At 45.9% G+C, this 19935-nt stretch overlaps 1 protein-coding gene and 1 non-coding gene across 8 annotated transcripts in view; both read right to left on the bottom strand.

The window, feature by feature from the left end:
- Window positions 1-291: 291 nt before the first annotated feature.
- The window catches only part of CHD4 (chromodomain helicase DNA binding protein 4), a 31068-nt gene continuing 11424 nt past the window's right edge, over window positions 292-19935 (bottom strand). For 3 of the 7 annotated variants that reach the window (XM_044227500.1, XM_044227505.1, XM_044227503.1), the window contains exons 15-40: window positions 19733-19924; window positions 19045-19245; window positions 18717-18854; window positions 18115-18236; window positions 17848-18021; window positions 17167-17308; window positions 16946-17077; window positions 16713-16830; window positions 14875-14999; window positions 14304-14541; window positions 13966-14141; window positions 9611-9791; window positions 9440-9526; window positions 9265-9353; window positions 9028-9161; window positions 8358-8502; window positions 8080-8245; window positions 7732-7829; window positions 7494-7623; window positions 6805-6876; window positions 6351-6488; window positions 5762-5870; window positions 5517-5649; window positions 1982-2180; window positions 1095-1258; window positions 292-919 (exon numbers count right to left, since the gene is read on the bottom strand). In XM_044227500.1, the coding sequence (XP_044083435.1) occupies window positions 902-919; window positions 1095-1258; window positions 1982-2180; window positions 5517-5649; window positions 5762-5870; window positions 6351-6488; window positions 6805-6876; window positions 7494-7623; window positions 7732-7829; window positions 8080-8245; window positions 8358-8502; window positions 9028-9161; window positions 9265-9353; window positions 9440-9526; window positions 9611-9791; window positions 13966-14141; window positions 14304-14541; window positions 14875-14999; window positions 16713-16830; window positions 16946-17077; window positions 17167-17308; window positions 17848-18021; window positions 18115-18236; window positions 18717-18854; window positions 19045-19245; window positions 19733-19924 (3621 nt within the window). In that variant the 3' untranslated portion in view covers window positions 292-901. Of the gene's footprint in view, window positions 920-1094; window positions 1259-1981; window positions 2181-5516; window positions 5650-5761; window positions 5871-6350; window positions 6489-6804; window positions 6877-7493; window positions 7624-7731; window positions 7830-8079; window positions 8246-8357; window positions 8503-9027; window positions 9162-9264; window positions 9354-9439; window positions 9792-13965; window positions 14142-14303; window positions 14542-14874; window positions 15000-16712; window positions 16831-16945; window positions 17078-17166; window positions 17309-17847; window positions 18022-18114; window positions 18237-18716; window positions 18855-19044; window positions 19246-19732; window positions 19925-19935 lie in introns of all 7 variants that reach the window. The other 4 variants (XM_044227501.1, XM_044227504.1, XM_044227502.1 and 1 more) reach the window with 3 other exon arrangements.
- LOC122892853 lies at window positions 7915-8054 on the bottom strand. The gene has a single exon (XR_006381526.1).

The raw sequence follows: 19935 nt of genomic DNA, 5'->3' as shown, positions 1-19935 counted from the left end.
GGAAGGGCTATTTTATGAGAAATCTACAGCCCAGATAAGCTAACTTCCTAGGTCACAAAGCCATTAAACAGTGGTACAGGTATGCACCCAGACGTAGTTTTGGAGCCCCTCACTTTCCAGGTGGCGGAACCCTTGGTCCAGAGCATGCAAGACATGTGCACACACAACATGGCTCCTCTGTAGGGCACTGGAACAGAAGGTAACCCCCTTCGTTTTCAGATACACATTCCCCAGTGCTGCTGTCATACACACTCACCCACCTGCACCTACACCCACACTGAACCAGAGCACTAAAATACAAGGAAACTTTTATTTTCAATTTTCATCAAGAAATTTGCTGTGGTTTTTTATGCTTTTGGTTCTTTTCCTTTTTTTTTTTTTTTCCAACTTTATTTCATTCTAGCTGCTCAGTGGCTGGAGCCGCTGGGTTCCTGGTATTAAAAAGATGCCAACAGAGGTAGCTGTGTCTCGCCCAGGGGCCCGGCCCACTCTGAATACCCCCAAAAAGGAGAAAAGAAAACACAAAGTAAACCAACAAAATAAAACCAAAAGGAAGAAGAAATTCAGATCATTTTCTTCAAGCCTGGCGGGAACCCACAACAGTTTGTGTGTAACAGTTTGTGTGTTACAGTGGGGAGAAGCCAGGGCCCAGAAGAAGGCCAGCCCGCCAGCTCCCTGCAGATGGCGCCGGCGCTACTGCTGCTTGTCTCTCCAGCAGGAAGGGCACCGCTGCCCCTCGATCCCTCCCCTTCCCCAGTGCGCTGGGGGCTGTTCCTTTACAACATGGAAGATGGGGCAGAAGGAAGGAGAGGGTCTCTCAGGCCCCAGGGGAGAAGCTGGGCAAGGGAAAATGAGGAAGGTCACTGCTCAGCGGTGGAGGTGGTATCATTGATCCCAATCTTCACTGCTGTTGGGCCACCTGTAGGGAAAAAGAGCCAAGGAAGTCAGAATCCCAAACCACAGGAAACCACCCAATCCCAGGAGAACTCCCTGGTAAGACCCCACCAGTGTAAGAAACTCAACTCCGGGCAGAGAGTGAAGTTACAAGTCCCAGAATGGCTCTGCTGAAAGCCAGCCAGAAGAAAAGGGTCTACCTGCTGTGGAGTAGGTTCAGGTGCTCGGTTTGCCAGACGGCTGAGGATGTTACGCTCTGACATCTGTAGCCTCACGGCAACTGGGGGAATCCGGGCAATAGTAGCTGGGAGTCGAGTCACATCGGCTTTCATGTCACTCAGCAGTTCTTCTAGCTGTTTCAGAACTGCAGAGGGGGAAAAAAAAACAGGTGGTGAGCTGTGGTGGTCAAGGCTAAGATTCTTCTTACGGAGAGAACCCAGCCCCTCATTACTTCCCAGTGACCCAGCAAGTGATGTCCTGGAGTGCTGCGGTATTTTTTGGCCACTGAGTCACCTGACCTGCCTCGGCCACACTCACATTCCTCCTCCTCCTGTTACAGTTCCAGCTGTCCATGATGCTATACAGTGTTACACCCCCTAACCCTCATTGTACCTTGCTCCCTACAGTCACTATTTTCTCCCCTCCTTGAGAGAACATTACCGTTGTTACCTTTTCTCACCATTTTTGCTTTCGGAGCCGTCTTCTCCTTCCTTTGAACCAGCCTTCTTTTTCTCATTTCACCCTCCACCCACCCTCAGCATTTAATTAGAAATGTTGAAAGGGGTCTAGAATTTGGGATCTGAAATTACCAGAAGTTACCTCTACAGTATCCCAGATAGCACTGTATTATTCTGCTTTGCTTTCCATCTCCAAGAACTTGAATACATTGAGTCAAAAGAGGTAAAGAACTACTGTCTTCGATTGTCTCTAAGACATTAGCTTTCCAAGGAAGAAGGCAAAGATCCCCAGCACATCCTAAGTGCCCAGACAGGGGCTCTGAAGAAGGTTTGGAAATCAGAAATAACTCTGTGTTGGGGACGGGTAGCAGAGGAAGGCTCAGTCAGCAGGAGGCAGGGGAGCCACTGGCTACCTTTGTGCAGGACCGCATTGGCTGGCTTGTTTCCTGCCATTGACTCCTTGGACAGGTGCTGGTGACTCTCCGCCAAACACTCCACCTCAGCAAAGCGCGTGTTTAGGGCCATGGAGGGGTGAGAGGGGTCCTCTGACATGTTCAGGTAAGCTGCCCGACGCAGCTGTTCCTCGATCACCAGGGCTTGTTCTAAAAGCTGGAGAAGGATGAAGAGGGGAGGGGAGTTGCACGGACACTTGCTTTGCTTATTTCTGATAGGTCTCTCCCAATCTATGAAGAACCCTACCGAAGGCTCCCCAACACCCGAGCCCTTCAACATCACGTTACTTTGTTTACTCCCATTTGCAAGTTTATGTTTTTAAAACTCTTTGCCCTTATGGACTCACTTATACAAAAATGATTAAAATTTCAGTCTAGAAAACAGATCGTATAAAAAAATTATCTTAAGTAATTGTACCTCCCAGATACTGTTAACATGTTGAGGTTTTCCCTTGCATCTAGATTTTTTATGTAGCTGAGATCACTCTACATACCTGTTGTGTTTTCACTCTAAGTTCCGTATTAAAAACTTCCTTTGTTATAACTGCCCTTCATAAAAGATGATTTTTATGGTTGCATGGTAGTCCGTCTTATGGATTTACCTACCACATCGTATCATTTGAGTTGTTTCACTTTTTAAAAGTACTTCTGTTGCTTCTTTTCTTTTGTTTCCATTATCTCATTCCTGGTCCTTCCTTTCTCCAACAGACAATGCTTCTACTATACCTACTGTGTGGCCTCGTGCAAATGTTCTTGAAGACTGAGTTTTGTTTCGTGCGCACATTTCTAACTTATAGAATGTTGTTCTGTACAGATAAAAAGCCTCTTACTCCTTTTCCCACTTCAGATCTTTTCAGAACGTTCAATTTATGTTTGTTCTAACACATCTATTTCGTTCCTTCTGTTGCTTAAAATGCTCCATGATGTGAATCCACATTCTACCCAGCCACAATCCCAGTTGATGTCCCAGGCAAACATCTAGGGTACCTCTGGGCCCCACCCCCCAAAATCATACTGCAATGAACACTTACACATGTCACCTGACGGAGCTATGTAAAAGGTTCTTTGCAATATATTCCAAGAGACAGAATGTTGATTCAGAAGTTATAAGACTTAATTTGCTCAAGTATCCATCCACTGCTTCTTAAAGACAATAAAGCCATTAGGGGTCAGGAAATAGGACAGTATGAGAATAATGGGCTATTGTTTCTGCACAAGACGTGCTCCACTGAGCAGAGTAATTTCTCCCCAGACTGACCAAGCATCTACTTTCGATCTACATACCCTGTCTCCTTCACCAACTGCCTCCTCCTGTCCCAAACTATGAGCCTTCTCCAGGACCATCAAACCTTGGCTTGCTGCTGTTCTTTTGAAGCATTCCCTTAAGTGATTTCTCCTCTCCCGGTTCAGCCAGCCCCTCTGTGCAAAGGATCTGATGCTTTCTGAACCTGTATTTCAAGCACTGAGTGTTCTGATCCCACTCATGTAGTTGATCACTCTTTGATCCTACTTGTTTACTGTGTGTGGGGGGGAAGGCAGTGGGAGGATATTAGTTAAGACTATTCTAAAATTGAGCTTACTCTTTTCTACATGCTGCTCCCTCTCCTCACTTCCCTGATCTGCCAATGATAATTTTTTTCAGTGACTTGGGCTCAACAGTTTTGTATCTCAAATCCATTAGTAGTCAAATCAGTAGTCCATAAACTATGGCCTATGGGCCAAATTCAGCCCACCATCTGTTTTTGTATAGCCCAAGAGCTAAGAATGTTTTGGGGTTTTGTTTTTTTTTTTTACATTTTTAAATGGATGGAAAAAATAAAAATGGTTTGTGACACTTTATAAAAAATATATGAAGTTCAAATTTTCTTGTCAACAAATAAAAGTTTTACTAGAACACATTCATACTTCTTCATTTAGAACCTGTGTCTGCTTGTACACTATGACAGAGTATTTCCAACATGTGTGTCCCACAAAGCTTGAAAGAGTTATCTGGCCCTTTAATAGAAAAGGTTTGCTGACTCTACAACACAGGAGTAAATCTTATCAATTAGTTGGTATTTTGTCTCCTTTACCTTATCCTTTTCATTTTCTAAAACCAGCATCACAGGCCAGCCCTTACTACCTCTCTTGACCATAGCATAGTTCTACAATCTCATGAGTGTTCTGTTTCCATTTCCCTTGGTCATAGTGTAAAGTCCAAACACTTATCTGGTGTCAAAAACCTACCTACTAACTTCTAGCCCTTACCTCACTCTCTAATCTACCTGCCACCATCACCTAACACTAGTGTTTTCTACAGCCCAACTGGGCTACCAGCTGCTTCCAAACACCCTAAGCTCTATTGCCCTTGGGCCTTTGCCCTGCTTAATCCTGTTGGTTCAATCTACCTTCTGCTTCCATCCAGCGATCTCTAGGACATTAATCAAAACTTCATTCCAATGCCATCTTCCATGAAGCCATTTGGGAGCTCTCTCCAGGCTCCCCAAATTCCCCTTGGAGAACTCACCTATGGATCTCTCCTAATACATAGAGTGGCATGCATTTGCTCACACATTTGCCTCTACCTTAAACCAAAAGCTCCCTGACAACAGGCACCATGCTTTCTTTGTCTTTGTATCCTTACGCTACTCACTGCTTGGCACATGATGTACATTTCTTATTCCCCCAGTGACACTCAGCTTATATCTCACGTCTTGTCTTCATGGTGTCCGACTCTGATGGTCTGCACACAAGCTGCCCTCAACATGCATTTGCTAATTCCAGACTGAGACTCCCCTCAGTCTTGGGTTTACTAACCCTGGTGATTCTGAGACTGAAGCTCTACCTTTGCATCTCCTCTTTGCATCCACCCAGGGGCTCTCAAACCCAGAAAAAAGTACCACTAACCCACAACAGCCCTCCCTCTTCTGAGATCCAATTCAATCCCACCTCTGTATCTTTCCTGAACACACTAACCTACAGGGGTCCCCTCACACACCCACTGCACGGCTGCGTCATTTATTAGGTTTCATTTATTTAAGTAGGCTCCATGCCCAGTGTAGGGTTCACACTCACAACCCTGAGATCCAGAGTCGCATGCACTACTGAGCCAGCCAGATGCCCCTTCACCTGTCTCGTTCATTACGCATGGTCATCTTCCACCCTTAAAGAGCTGGTTAATTTTCAACTCTGTATGTCTTGATTTCTTTTTTATATTTATGTATTTATTTTATGTAATCTCTACCCCCAACACGGGGCTCAAACTCACACCCTGAGATCAAGGGTGTCATGCTCTCCAGACTAAGTCAGCCAGGCACCCCTTCATGTCTTGATTTCGAATATTTAAGATACTTGGGAGCAAAGCCTCTCACAGAATACCAAGAGTTAAGTCAAATACGCAGGAGCAGACACTAAACAGCACCTCTACATGAACAGACTCCCTCCCTCCTCTATAGTCCCTTCTGCGCTTCAAAGGCTGTCACTTTAACACCGTATTCCTCCCCATCCTGCTCACCTTGAACCTCCGGGCTAGAAACTTATTCTTGATCTCTAAGAAATTGCCACGATTCATTTCACCCTTGAAAGGTTCATTGAGGATAGCATAGCGTGGGTCATTCTGGATGTCCTGCCACCGGGCATAGCCATGGCTATTGGAAAGTTGTTCAGGAAAAACAAAAACAAGCCAGGGAGGAACCTCACACAGTAGTACTGTCAGAGCCCTTCACCGAGAACCTCAGCCCAGACTCAGGCAAAGGATACTTTATGATGCCAGCCAGCAGCCAGTAGTCATGCCGCCGATGCCAGATCTCATAAGTCTTCTTGGTGACAGTGGCTGCCCGCTCCTCATTCTGCCAAAGGGAGTGTAACTCTGAAGAGGAATGTGGGGAAGGTTGGGGAGAAAAAGAAAGGCAATATCTGTAAGAATTCCAAAAGCTATTTATTCCTGTCCCCACAGATGCCATCTTTTTTCCCCCTTTTTTTTTTTTTTTTTAAGATTTTACTTATTTATTTGACAGAGATCACAAGTAGGCGGAGAGAGGCAGTGGGGAGGGCAGAGCAAGCTCCCTGCCGAGCAAAGAGCCCAATGTGGGGCTCAGTCCCAGGACCCTGAGATCATGACCTGAGCTGAAGGCAGAGGTTTATTAACCCACTGAGCCACCCAGGAGTCCCTCACGGATGCCATCTTAGGAGCACACCTCTGGCTTTCTAACACAGAGACAGGAGAACGTGCAACCAACTTGGCAGCCCCTTCATCTGGTAGAGATGAGGTTTTGCACATTGGCTGCAGACTAGAACCCTAATTTCACTTCAGAACCCTCTAACCCCAGTTGGCCCCTCGTTGTCATACCAGTAAAGCCACCATCTGCGATGTTGAACATGAAACGCTGTTTAATATTTTTCTTCTGCTTCTCATCATTCAGGTCCTTGGGGGTCTCTCCATTCTGAAGCATCACCTCTTTTTTCTCTTCTTCTTCTTTCTTCTCTTCTACGGATATGCAGGGGAAAAAAAGTCAGCTCCAGGCAGAAGCATAGCACCATGGCCCTTACCCACAGCATTCTACACTTTCAGTATCCAGCCACCTCCACCCTCTCTCCACACAGGTATTTCTCAAACCCAGAAAAAGGCGCCACTGGCCCTTAATAATCATAAAAAGGGACAGATGGGAGTCTTTTAACTTGGGATAAAATAGCTCTTGGGGTGTGGATGGGGAGAAGTCAGGGGGGTGGTGTCCCAGAGATAAAGTCCTTGCATCTAGTTTTAGAATCCTTTTTAATCACAATCAGCTTCTCCAAAAACCCACCTTTGTCCTCTACCACAATGGGGGTCAGATCTACTGCTGACTTCTCCTCTACCTTCTCCACGTCAGCAACACCTGGAGGGAAGAGATGGCATTGAGAGTGTATAAAGAAGGGTCTGGGGCGCCTGGCTGTCTCAGTAGGTAGAGCACATGACTCTCCTATCTCAGGGTTATAAGTTTGAGCCCCAAGATGGGTGCAGAGATTACTTAAAAATAAAATCTTGGAAAAAAAAAAAAAGAAAGGAAAAGAAGAATGTTCTCCTCCATCCCACATCATAGGCAACTGGAACAGTCTTAACCCTAAATCTCAATGAAAAATGTCATGAAAGATGTCTTAAGGGATTAAAACCCTCAATTTAAAATCAGGGGTGTGGGGCGCCTGGGTGGCTCAGTGTTAAAGCCTCTGCCTTCGGCTCAAGTTATGATCCCAGGGTCTTGGGATCAAGCCCCGCATCGGGCTCTCTGCTCAGCAGGGAGCCTGCTTCCCTCTCTCTCTGTCTCTGCCTGCCTCTCTACCTACTTGTGACCTCTGTCTGTCAAATAAATAAATAAATCTTTAAAAAAAAAAAAAAAAAAAAAATCAGGCGTGCAGGATTCTCCAGTGTATCACTTCCTCCTGACAAGTCCTTAGCCCAGCTAGAAGTCTAGGAGTTTCACAGGGATCTGGATGCAATAACTTGAAAATGTGGTACCTTTGGGCTCTGTTTCCATCGGTTCCTCTGTTCTCTCCTTCACCTCTGCCTTTTCTACTTTCTCCTCTCCCTCAGGAGGTTCAACAAGGACTTTTTCATCTTCTGAGGCAGGGGCAGGGGGTTGTGTACACTTCAAAGGAAAAAATACAGAAGTTGAGGCAGATAGGCCAGCAACCGAAAGGATGAATGGGCTTACCCATTCATCTTTGGTGTGGCATCTAGTCACCCCAGCTCTTACCTCAACAGTGGCCTCTGGGGCTGCAGACTTAACCTCCTTTTCTCCTTCTGCACTCTCTTCTTCTTTGAGGCTATTCTCCTCTATTTTTATCCCATCCTCTGCAGACCAGTAGAAGACAATTAATTAGGAAGAAGGTTCTAAATCAGAGAGAAGGTCATGCCTTCTCAGTTGGTCTCATCTTAAATTGTCCTCTCGTGCCTTTAAGAGCCAGCCCTACTCTTAGGAAGGCTCTCCTAAACTGAGAGGGAGACTTCTGTGTGTCCTGCCAGACTCCCCTGTCAGAGCTGAGAACAGGAGAGCAGAAAAAGCACTGGCAAGGACAGAAAAGGACAATACAGGCAGACTTACCAGCAGGTGGGGCAGGTGCAGGGGTATTGGGTTGTGTATCTCCTGGAGTGGAGGGTGTAGGAGTCTTTGGAGAAGGAGACCCTGGCTGGGACATTTTCTTGTTTTCTTCTACTTCAGCAAGTTCAGGCATGCTCCAGCGCCCATTGACATGTTCAAACTCCTGAACCTGTAGCAATGGGACAAGAAGGTGAAGACCCGATTCCAGCTCTGGGCTCCTTTCCTGTTGGCCCTCCAGTTTCCCCTAGGAACTGAACAAGGCAGAGAGGCTCAGGGCTCACCTTCTTTCGAATCAAGGACATGACACCAATCCTAGTAAGGACATGCTGGCGAGACAGGCCTTCTCGGGGGACACCATCAGCAAAGGTCTCGGCCCCATCTGCTCCTGGCTCACATAAATGTCTCATGAAAAGAGATACATACGCCCTGTAGAAAAGAAGTGAGGAATGAGTTAAACAGCAATCAGGCCAACTCCTAGATGAGATCTTTCCCACTTATCCTAGACAACAACTCTGGCTCCATCTTGACATAAAGCCTGTCATTGCCCTGAAGACCGGCTCTCCAGATCCCACAGCATGCCCTAGGTTCTCCTCTAGGGAAGCTACCAGCACAAAGAATCCTATTATTAACAGCTACTTCTGCCAACCTCAACAGAGGAAGCTGCCAATTCCCCTGCAGAGCCTGGACTCATACCATGGAGTGACCAGAGATCAAAAGCTCTTGCTTGGGGCGCCTGGGTGGCTCAGTCAGTTAAGCATCTGCCTTCAGCTCAGGTCATGATCCCAGGGTCCTGGGATTGAGTCCTGCGTCAGGCTCCTTGCTCTCTCTCACTCTCTCTCTGTTGTTATCTGTCCCTCTCTCTCTCTCTCAAATAAATAAAATCTTTAAAAAAAAGAATAAGAAAGAATAAAAGCTCTTGCTCCACATTATTCATTCCATCTCTCAACTTACTTGAACTCTTTCTCTGATTTGCCTCGCAGATCTCTCACAAGCCACTGGGTGGTAAAAGCATCCTGAGGAGGCATCCCATATCGCATAATTGCATTAAGAAAGGCTTTTCGCTGACGAGCATTAAAACCAAGTACCTGGAGAAAGAAGGAGCGTAGGTGAGAGGGAGCAGGCCTTATTCCATCAAAGACCAAATATCTAGCACTCACCCACCCCTCCTTAGACTCAAATGACACTTACTTCAATATTCCCACCAACACGGGCCAACAGAGGAGGCAATGGCTTATCTTTATCATTCCGCAGGCCCTTACGACTGGGCCTGCGGGGAGCTGCAAGAAGAGAAGAATGCATGAGTGACACTGGAAAGGGTGTTAAAGCGATATTTAAAAAGCCAGCAGAAAGGCACAGCTCTCACCTTCTGAACGTTCATCAAAGTCTTCATCACCTTCCTCTGAGGCCACTGAATAATCGGACTGGTTGTCGGACTGGTCGTCCTGCCAATCTGGAGGGAGAGAGGGCAGATGAGCGGGGCCCACTGCTCTAGTGGAACGGCCCATGGGTGGGGGGCGGGGCCGGCCACACACACCTCGGTCCTCCTGGGAGCCATCATTGTAGTTGACCTGTTTACGGATTCTTTTTCCTTTGCCCAGATTTCGGGCTAGATCTTCTTGCTGCTGCTCATAATGGTGCCGCAGCAATTTCTCCCAGTAGTCAGGATCCACACTTTCTTCCTGTTTTATGATTTCTCGTTCTACCTCCTCTTCCTCCTGGGACAGAGGGAGGGCCAGGACTCAGGGCTGCTGAAGTCAGCACCACCAGCTACCCCTGGTCCTCACAGTTCCCATTCTGCTAGCTCCTTTTCAGGACTGAACCTTGAAATACTTAGCGTGCCTGCTTGAACCTAAGAACTTAAAAATAAATTTAGTTGACAGGACATGGCTCCTCATAATTACGTACGGATTAGCAGTCAATGCAACTAAAAAAAACACGGGATGATGCTGTTATCACAAAAGAAGAATAAAGAGACAGTCTGCTTTCTTCTAACCCCTTTGACACCTATGCAGTTGGGAAATAGAAAAATGTAGAAAAGAGAGGTTAGATAGCAAGGCAGTACAGAAGGGCTTCTGAAATGCTGCAAAAGATTTCATAAGGCGTAAAGTAGAAGGGCCATAAGCTCTTCTGTTCTTCACAACTTCATAAAAGTTTGCCAACTGTGAGCAAAAAAACCCACAAAAAACAAACCAACAAATTATACACATATATCCTCTCATATCCCAGTAATGTTTATGTTCCTCTGGAAGTCTTACATTTTTTTCAGACACTTCAGGACCAGTAACTGATTCCAAATCCCTCACATTAGAACTAAACCACTACTAACAACATAAAAGCAGAAACAACCTAAATGTCCATCATTATGGAACAAAATGAATGAATTTCTGGTGGTGTGAGTGGCCAAAATGGGTGAAGAGTGTCAAAGGTACAAACTTCCAGTTATAAACAAGTCCTGGGAATGCAACGCACAACATGGTGACTACAATTAGTAACACTGTATTGCACATTGGAAAGTTGCTGAAAGTAGATCCTAAAAGTTCTCATGACAAGAAAAATAAAATGTGTTAAGTATGCATGGCGACAGATATTGACCAGACTTATCATGGTGATCATTTCACAATATATACAAATATTGAATCAATCCACTGTATACTTAAAATGGTAATGTTTTCTATGAATTACACCTCAATTTTAAAAAGTAAGTAAGTTACGGTACTTCCAAACAAGGATATATTATGCAGCAAGAAAAAAGGGAGAGGAGCCTGGCTGGCTCAGTCAATATAGCATAAAACTCTTAAATCTCTAAATTGTCAAGTTTGAGCCCCACAGTGGATGCAGAGATCACATAAAAAAATATTTAGGGGCACCTGGGTATCTCAGTTAGGTGTCTGCCTTCGGCTTGGGGCCCAATCTCAGGGTCCTGGGATTGGTCTGGGCCCTGCATTGGGCTCCTTGTTCAGAAGGGAGTCTGCTTTTCCCTCTCCCTCTGCAGGTCCCCCTCTGCTTGTGCTCTTCCTCTCATTCTCTCTCTCACACTCTCTCTCCCTCAAATAAATACATAAGTTTTTTTAAAAAATGAAATCTAGATTTCCTGGGTGGCTCAGTCGTTAAGCATCTGCCTTTGGCTCAGGTTATCATCCCAGGGTTCTGGGATCGAGCCCCGCAACCAGGTCCCTGCTCAGCGGGAAGCCGGATTCTCCCTCTCCCACTCCCCCTACTTGTGTTCCCTCTCTTGCTGTGTCTTTATCAAATAAATAAAATCTAAAAAAATTTTAAGAGGGGAGGTCTTTACCAATTTCGACTACATCTCCAAGATTTATTTATTTAAAGATTTTATTTATTTGAGAGAGAGTACAGGAGTGGAGGGAAGTGGCAGAGGGAGAGAGGGGAGAGGTAGAGAGAGAAGCAAACTCCCCACTCAGCAGGCAGCACCGACAGGAGGCTCGATCCCAGAACCCTGGGATCATGACCTGAGCCAAAGGCAGATGCCTAACCACAATGAGCCACCCAGGAACCCCTTATTTATTTTAAAAAGATTTTATCTATTTATTGAAAGAGAGTGTGCAGGGGCAGGGTGGGGAGGGCAGAAAGAGAAGGAATGAGAAACCAAACAAACTCCTCACTGAACGCAGAGCCTTGGGGCAAGGAGGGCTGGATCCCACGACCCCAAGATCATGACCTGAGGCGACATCATCAAGAGTCAGATACTTGGGCGCCTGGGTGGCTCAGTGGGTTAAGCCGCTGCCTTCGGCTCAGGTCATGATCTCAGGGTCCTGGGATCGAGTCCCGCATCGGGCTCTCTGCTCAGCAGGGAGCCTGCTTCCCTCTCTCTCTCTCTCTCTCTGCCTGCCTCTCTGTCTACTTGTAATCTCTCTCTGTCAAATAAATAAATAAAATCTTTAAAAAAAAAAAAAAAAAGAGTCAGATGCTTAACTGACTGAGCCACAAAGACACCCCTAAATCTCTAAGAGTTAGTAAGTGGACAAAAGCAAGGTACAAAATATTATGTATAACAAACTACTTTGTGTTTAAAAGGAAAAGGGAGGGGAGCCTGGGTGGCTCAGTCAGTTAAGCACCTAAGCAACCAACTCTTGATTCTGGCTCAGGTCAAGATCTTAGGGTTGTGAGATTGAGCCCCATGTCGGCCTCCATGCTGGGCCTGCTTTGGATTTTCTCTCTCTCCCTCTCCATCAATCCCACTTGTGCTCATGCACTCTCTCTCTCAAATAAAAAAAAAAAAAAAAAAAAAAAAGGAAAGGGAAAAAGGTGTTTTTGTGCACACATGAGCACATGCATGTGTGCATATATATGGACATACATATAATTTGTATGCATAAACTACCGATAGAAAAATATACAAGAAACAAAACATCAGTGATCTCCAGGAAGCGACCTAGACAGAAAAGAGATTATCTTGTATCTCTTGAATCTTGAATGTGAATTACTATTTATTCCAAAAATATGATTTAAAGAAGGTAAAGTCAATATAGCATACAACCTTGCTAGCATACAACAGCAGCTGGAGCCACTTAAGATGAGAGGGCCATTTGTATACCTGAGTAGCTGAGAGCAGAGGTTATCAATGGGAGGACCCCTCCTTCCCAAACATTCAGCATGTGCTGCCCCAGCCAATCACCCCCGTGCAGCCAGCCACCACTCTGACAGAAACACGGAGCACCTCACAGGAGGGCTGCTGGGACTGAATATCCCTTGTCCACAGACCTAGGTCAGAATTTTCAGCCACAGTTATACACAACCAAGGCTGGCAGCATCACCTCCAGAGAAGAAGAAAGGTAACGGGTGTATACGAGAAAAATGTAGCAAGGGAGATGGTTTTGAGTGGAAAGGATGAGAAAAGATGGAGAAGACTACCAGAAATCTATGCCATTTCAAAGAACCCTGAGTTGAGTGGTCTAAAGGGGACCAGAAGAAAAAGTAATCTTTTTTAAAAATTTTATACTCTACTTTGTGGGGGAGTAATTATTAAAGAAGCCACACCTTTAGCAGACTTAGGATTCGTTTGTTTGTTTTAAAGATTGTATTTATTTATTTGACAGAGAAACAGCAAAAGAGGAAACACAAGGAGGGGGAGGGGAGAGGGAGAAGCAGGTTCCCTGCCAAGCAGGGAGCCCGATGTGGGGCTCAATCCCAGGACGCTGGAATCATGACCTGAGACAAGGGCAGATGCTTAACGACTGAGCCACCCATGCGCCCCAGGTTTTTTGTTTTTGATAAAGAGATCCAGAAAAGGAAGAGAAGAAGGGGAAACAATTCTAATGTTTTAAAAAGTACAGGGAAGCAGCTGCTTAGATGTGTATCTCATCTCTAGCCTTTTCTCCAAAGAGATCTGAGACAGCAATCAGAAGTTTACGTGTAGGGGGGACGCCTGGGTGGCTCAGTTGGTTAAGCGGCTGCCTTCGGCTCAGGTCATGATCCCAGTGTCCTGGGATCGAGTCCCACTTCGGGCTCCTTGCTTGGCGGGGAGCCTGCTTCTCCCTCTGCCTCTGCCTGCCACTCTGTCTGCCTATGCTTGCTCTCGCTTCTCTCTCTATGACAAATAAATAAAATAAAATCTTTAAAAAAAAAAAAAAATAAGTTTATGTGTAGGGTTAATAGAATACATAAGCTAAAATAAGATTCTGTGGAAGAACTAATACAGATAAAAGTTTTGAGTGTGAAATTTGGCTGTGAGTTTCCTGACAGCCACGGTAAAAATGAATATGTGACTGCCCATATGTGATAGTATTTATTTTCAAAGGAAGAGGTATAGTAATTTGACAATGTACTGACTTACGCACACATGTTTTCTTGTCTCAAATACCATCCTCGTCTCAGTAACAACTTGCAGACCAATCACCAAGCACAGCATTGCCTTGGACTCATACTCACCCCCATCTCTTCTTCCCGCACCACATACTGGGCCACTTTGAACGAGCTCAAATATTCATTCATGCCCTGCAGTTCTGTGTCTTCGGTCTCATCCTGATTACGGTCCAGAAGTCGTTCAATGGCCTTGTCATCATAGTGGATAACACTACTATCTTCTCCTTCTTTGTTGTCTCCTCCTATAAAGAATCAGAGGTCCACACCCTCAGTCACCTTCAGCAGCTGCAGTGGTAAAAAAAAATCCCACAGGACCCTAGGTCCATGTCTCTGGACCCTAAGTATAAAATATTTCCTTTCAAGAAGCCAAGCCCCAGACCAAAACAAGTTCCTGACTAGCTCACCTCCGTCTGTGGCTTCATCCTTAAATAGCTCCTCAGTGCCAAACTTGAGAATGTCATCAAGCTCCTGTTTGGACATGGATCCAGTCTTGGAGCCCAGCCCAGGCCGAACCACTAGATGCGTCAGCATCATCTTCTTCTTTGCCACCTGCGTGATGCGCTCCTCCACGGACGCACGGGTCACAAACCGATATATCATCACCTTCTTATTCTGCCCAATACGGTGAGCTCTGCTAAAAGCCTGAAGTTGGGCACAAAACAAACTCAGAAATGGAAGAAACTGTATTTTCCAGCTTCTGCTCTTGCCCCGATGTCCACGTAATAAGCTAAATTCAGCACAAGGCAGCTTGCTTTCACATTAACTCTAAAACCCTGCCCCCCTAATCACACCCTCTATCATGTTACCCCAAATAAGACCATAGCTAACCCAAACTCTCTGGCTCACAATAAGGTAAAAGACAAAAAGAATCTATTGTTTCCCCTGAAACAACTAATTCCAGATGGTGGAGCCCTCGCAGAGAACACTTACGTTACCAGTCAGTTACTGTATAGGAAAGCCGCTATCTCTGCTCACCTGGATGTCATTATGAGGGTTCCAGTCAGAGTCATAGATAATAACTGTGTCGGCAGTGGCCAGATTGATTCCAAGGCCCCCAGCTCGAGTGGAAAGCAAGAAGCAGAACTGTTGAGCACCTGGTGCTAAGAAAGGAACCAAAACGCCATTATTAGTCTCTTGAATTCTAATTAATAATTAACGTAGAAAGCATGTCAGAAATACAAAACATCAGGCAAACACCACACAATAGTAATCACTGTAAGCGAGGTCCAGGAATGGATGCCGAAGTCAATGTGCAAGTTTAAGGAGAAACAGTGCATGACCATAGTCTCAAAAACCTCCCTCATCCAGTTATGGAATGGGTAAGTCATGGGGGCAAAAGGCACAGCACAGGGAATACAGAGTGATACTGTAATAGAATTGTGATGACAGATGGCAGCTACACTCATGGGGAGCCTAACTCACAGATGTCCAATCACTACCTTGCACAGCTGATACTAATGTAACACTCTCGTATCAACTATAGTTCTAACTGGAAAAAAAAAAAGACATTTATCAGTATCAATTCCAATGGGAAGAAAAGTAAGTTTACCATGGAGAAACTAAGCAGGTACCACCTGAACTGAGTGATCAAGGTTAACATCACCAGTAATGGGACATTATCAACATCATGTCCTCCCCCTGATAGGATGCAATGAAAAGAACACAGCATTGCTTTTACGGCATTCTTGCCCAAAATGTCTAATAAGCTCAACCTGCTAGGAGAAAACATCAGACAAACCCAAACTCAAGAGACATTCTATAAAATAACTAACCAGCGATCCTCACAAGTATCAACGGCATGAGAGCAAAGGAAAGAATGAAGAACTGTCACAGATAGGAAGAGACACAACAACCAAATGCAATGGGGGATCTGGTATTGGATCCTGAAATAGGAAAAGGACATTAGGAGGAAAACTGGTGTTATTCAGTTAAGGTCTACAGTTTGGTTACTAGTATGACATCAGTCACCACTTCCTGCTTTTGACAGTTGTACTGTGGTTACGTAAGCTGTTATTGTCAAGAGAAGCAGAGTGAAGAATATATATGAACTCTGTATTGATTTTTGTTACTTTTAAGTCCAAAATTATTTTATTTTATCTTTTTTAAAGATTTTATTTATTTATTTGACAGAAAGAGATCACAAGTAGGCAGAGAGGCAGGCAGAGAGAGAGGAGGAAGCAGGCTTCCTGAGGAGCAGAGAGCCTGATGCCAGGCTTGATCCCAGGACCCTGAGACCACGACCTGAGCCAAAGGCAGAGGCTTTCACCCACTGAGCCACCCAGGTGCCCCTCCAAAATTATTTTAAAATGAAAAACGAAGGGGCACCTAGGGCTGGCTCAGTTCAAAGAGCGTGCAACTCTTGATCTCGGGGTCCTGAGTTCGAGCCCCACAGTGGGAGTAGAGATTAACAGAAAAATATACTTTCTTTAAAAAAATTAATTAAATTAAAAATAAGAAGGAAGGGGAAGTGGGGGAGGAGTGGCAGCTACGGAGACAGGTCTGCTACGAATTTGCTAACTGAGCTTGGTAAGTCCTGGTCCCTTTCTGGGACTCAAGAACAACAAAGAGGCTTAAATAAAATGCTCTTCGTGTGGCAAAAAGAATGGAGACTCCAAAGGGGGAAAAAAAAATCTGCTAGGAATAGTCCAAAACATTCTTTGAATCAAGGCATTCAAAAGCTTTACTCTTCCATATCACAATTAACAAAAACCCTAAAGAACCATACAGAAAAGCAGACTGACGAGAACAAGTGATCCATGCAAAGACATGAGTGAATGAGAACATGTGGACTGAAACTACTCCCCCGCGTTTACCATTGAAGCGGTCAATGGCCTCTTGCCGCATGTTCCCGGTGATCCCACCATCAATTCGTTCATACTTATAACCTTCATGTTCCAAAAAATCCTCCAACAGGTCGAGCATCTTGGTCATCTGTTAAGGGAGCACAGTTTAACGAAGGGCGAGTCAGGGGACAACTGCTCTCCTTGTGTTGCAGTGGGCGGTCAACCACTTTCTCCTCAAGCTCTCGGCCCAGCCTGCACAATACCTGAGAGAAGATGAGAACACGGTGTCCACCCTCCTTGAGGTTCTTGAGCATCTTCTGTAGCAGCAATAATTTACCAGATGCTCGGATTAGGGCACTGCCATCATACATGCCATTGGGCATTTTAGGGGCTTCCTGAGGGAAGAAGCAAGACAAGAAAAGAGCATTAAGCCCACGGGAGCGCTTCCGGCACAGTGAGGGGCTAGGGAGGAGGCAGAGCGTACCATCGCGGCCACAGGGAAGAGGTATGGGTGGTTACAGCACTTCTTCAGATCCATCACCACGTTGAGCAAAGACACCTGATTGCCACCACCCCGAGCATTGAGTGCTTCAAAATTTCGAGTAAGGATGTACTTATAGTATTTCCTACATGGACAAGATGGAGAGAGAAGTCAGACTCGAGAGCCTTGACAGGACTCAAATCTAACCTTTATATGACTCCTAACACAGTCCCCAGGTCTGAGATCTTCCTTCCAACACATCCCACATTGGGACCTAATGGCTGGCAACCTAACAGGCACCACTACTGGCACCATCACGTTAAATAAGGCATTTAACTAAGTTAAGCACTATGGCATCAGGTAAGATCTTGCTTGCTCCTAACACCAGATGCCTGGAGGCAGAGTACAAGGAGGAATCACAAACACTCTGCAGGGGTGCCTGGCTGGCTCAGTTGTTAAGCATGTCTGCCTTCAGAGTCCTGGGATTGAGCCCCGCATTGGACTCTCGGCTCAGCAGGAAGCCTGCTTCTCCCTCTCCCATTCCCCATGCTTGTGTTCCCTCTCTTGCTGTCAAATAAATAAATAAAATCTTAAAAAAAAAAAAAAAAACAACATTCTGCAGACTAGTAGGTGTCTAGCTACTTTAACAAAACGGAGTCAATGCTTCTGTCCCTTCTGACTCACTTCTGCATAGGGCTCAGCTCCACACGCACAATCAATTCTGTCTTAGATGGCATGTTCTTGAACACATCAGCTTTGAGCCGCCGCAACATATGAGGGCCCAGCATGTCATGCAGTTTTTTAATCTGGTCCTCCTTGGCAATGTCGGCAAACTCCTCCAAGAAGCCTTCCAAATTGCTTCAGAAAGAGAAAGGAAAGTGGTGATAGGAAATGGGCAATAAGAAGACTTAGAAGCAGAATGATCAACTGATTACAGAGAAACGCACTTACTGGAACCTCTCGGGGGTTAGAAAGTTGAGCAGATGAAACAACTCTTCCAGATTGTTTTGTAATGGAGTCCCGGTCAGCAACAGCTTGTGTTGGAGCGAGTAACCATTTAACACCCGGAAGAACTGGAGAAGCAGATGGAGAAGGTGAATTCCAATGAAAAGCGGGCTCTGGGAGATCTCTGCAAACCTGAGCTGTTTCGCTGCCCAGTGGTGAAGCCCCCACACCGCTTTCATCTTCATCTCCCTTTTCTTTCTTTTTTTTTTAAGATTTTATTTATTTATTTATTTATTTGACAGACAGAGAGACCGAGACAGAGGGAACACAAGCAGTGGGAGAGGGAGAGGGAGGCTTCCCGCAGAGCAGGGAGCCCGAGGCAGGGCTGGATCCCAGGACCCTGGGATCATGACCTGAGCCAAAGGCAGACACCTAATTACTGAGCCCCCAGGCACCCCTCCATCTCCCTTCTAAAGGCTGGCCACCAAGAGGAATCACCAATTGAGAAGGAAAGAAGACATCTGATCCTTCTGCCTCTCCCAGGCCCTCCCCTTCCAGAGCAAGTGGTGTAGAAAGCTCAAGCCGGAGGCCTCGACTTCCCCACTCACCTTGGACTGGTTGTTCTTGAGCCGGTGTGCCTCGTCCACAATCAGGCAGGCCCAGTCAATGGAGCCCAAGATGGCCATGTCGATGGTGATCAGCTCGTAGGACGTCAGCAGTACGTGGAACTTCACAGATGCCTCTTTCTGCCCAAGAAGACAACTTGGTCACTAATGTTTGCCCCCTCCAGTGCAGGCTAACCCAAGGGACTTATGGGGTTTTCCCTCCTCCCAGCTGTTCTCCTCCTGGCTCGCCCCAGGGATGGGAGTCCAAAGGAAGCAGACTAAGTCCGCAGCAACAACTCCCTCTAGAGTGGTCTCCCACCCACTGAGATACCTTCATGCGAGAGGCTTTCTTGCCACCACGAATGGCGTTGTCTTCAAAGGAGAACTCATTCTCTCGGATGATGGCACGGCTGTCTTTGTCACCCACATAGGTCACCACATACATATCTGGAGCCCACATTTCAAACTCCCGCTCCCAGTTGATGATTGTAGAAAGAGGGGCACTCACTAGGAAGGGGCCCTTGGAATGACCCTTGGAGAAAGAAGTAGCAGGGTAAGGACTGAGGGCCCCAACACACTACCAGCCTGGCACCCATCTCTACCACTGCCGCTAAGGTCAGCTGAGGACTGGCATGTGTGCTGTTGCTCCTACCCTCACCTCTGTTCACGTACAAAAACACTTTGCCTGCTCCTTCCCATGACACACCCACCTTTAAAGAGAGTCTAAAACCCGACCCCTTCCTCCAAGTCTTTCTGTGCTAATTCCACTCACAACTCTGCTTATCTCAACGGGTATTTGTTCCCCCAAGCCTGAAGCTCTATGCATCCACCACTGATTCTACCCAGGGCTCCATCCCCTCAATCTATCTCTGTGTACATGTGTCTATCTTACTGTCACTCAATGTGTTCAAGTTCTCAGATCAATTTTTCTTTCCTTTTTCTCTCTCTTAAGGAGTGTGAAAAACCCACAAACATGAAATACCCACCCACAAAACAATGAACCGCTCCAGCTTTCCTACCTCCTTATAGAGAGAATAAAGGAAGACTGCTGTCTGGACAGTCTTCCCAAGGCCCATCTCATCAGCCAAGATAGTATCGGTGCCTTGAGCCCAGGAGAAGCGCAACCAGTTCAAGCCCTCCATCTGATAGGGGTGCAGGGTTCCACCAGTAGCATCCAGATACTCTGGCTGCCGCTCATACTTCACTGTCGGCTGAAGGATGA

Source organism: Neovison vison, chromosome 12 (assembly GCF_020171115.1).
Source record: "Neovison vison isolate M4711 chromosome 12, ASM_NN_V1, whole genome shotgun sequence".
Taxonomy (NCBI): Eukaryota; Metazoa; Chordata; class Mammalia; order Carnivora; family Mustelidae; genus Neogale; species Neogale vison.
This window is presented reverse-complemented; position numbering and strand designations above follow the sequence as displayed.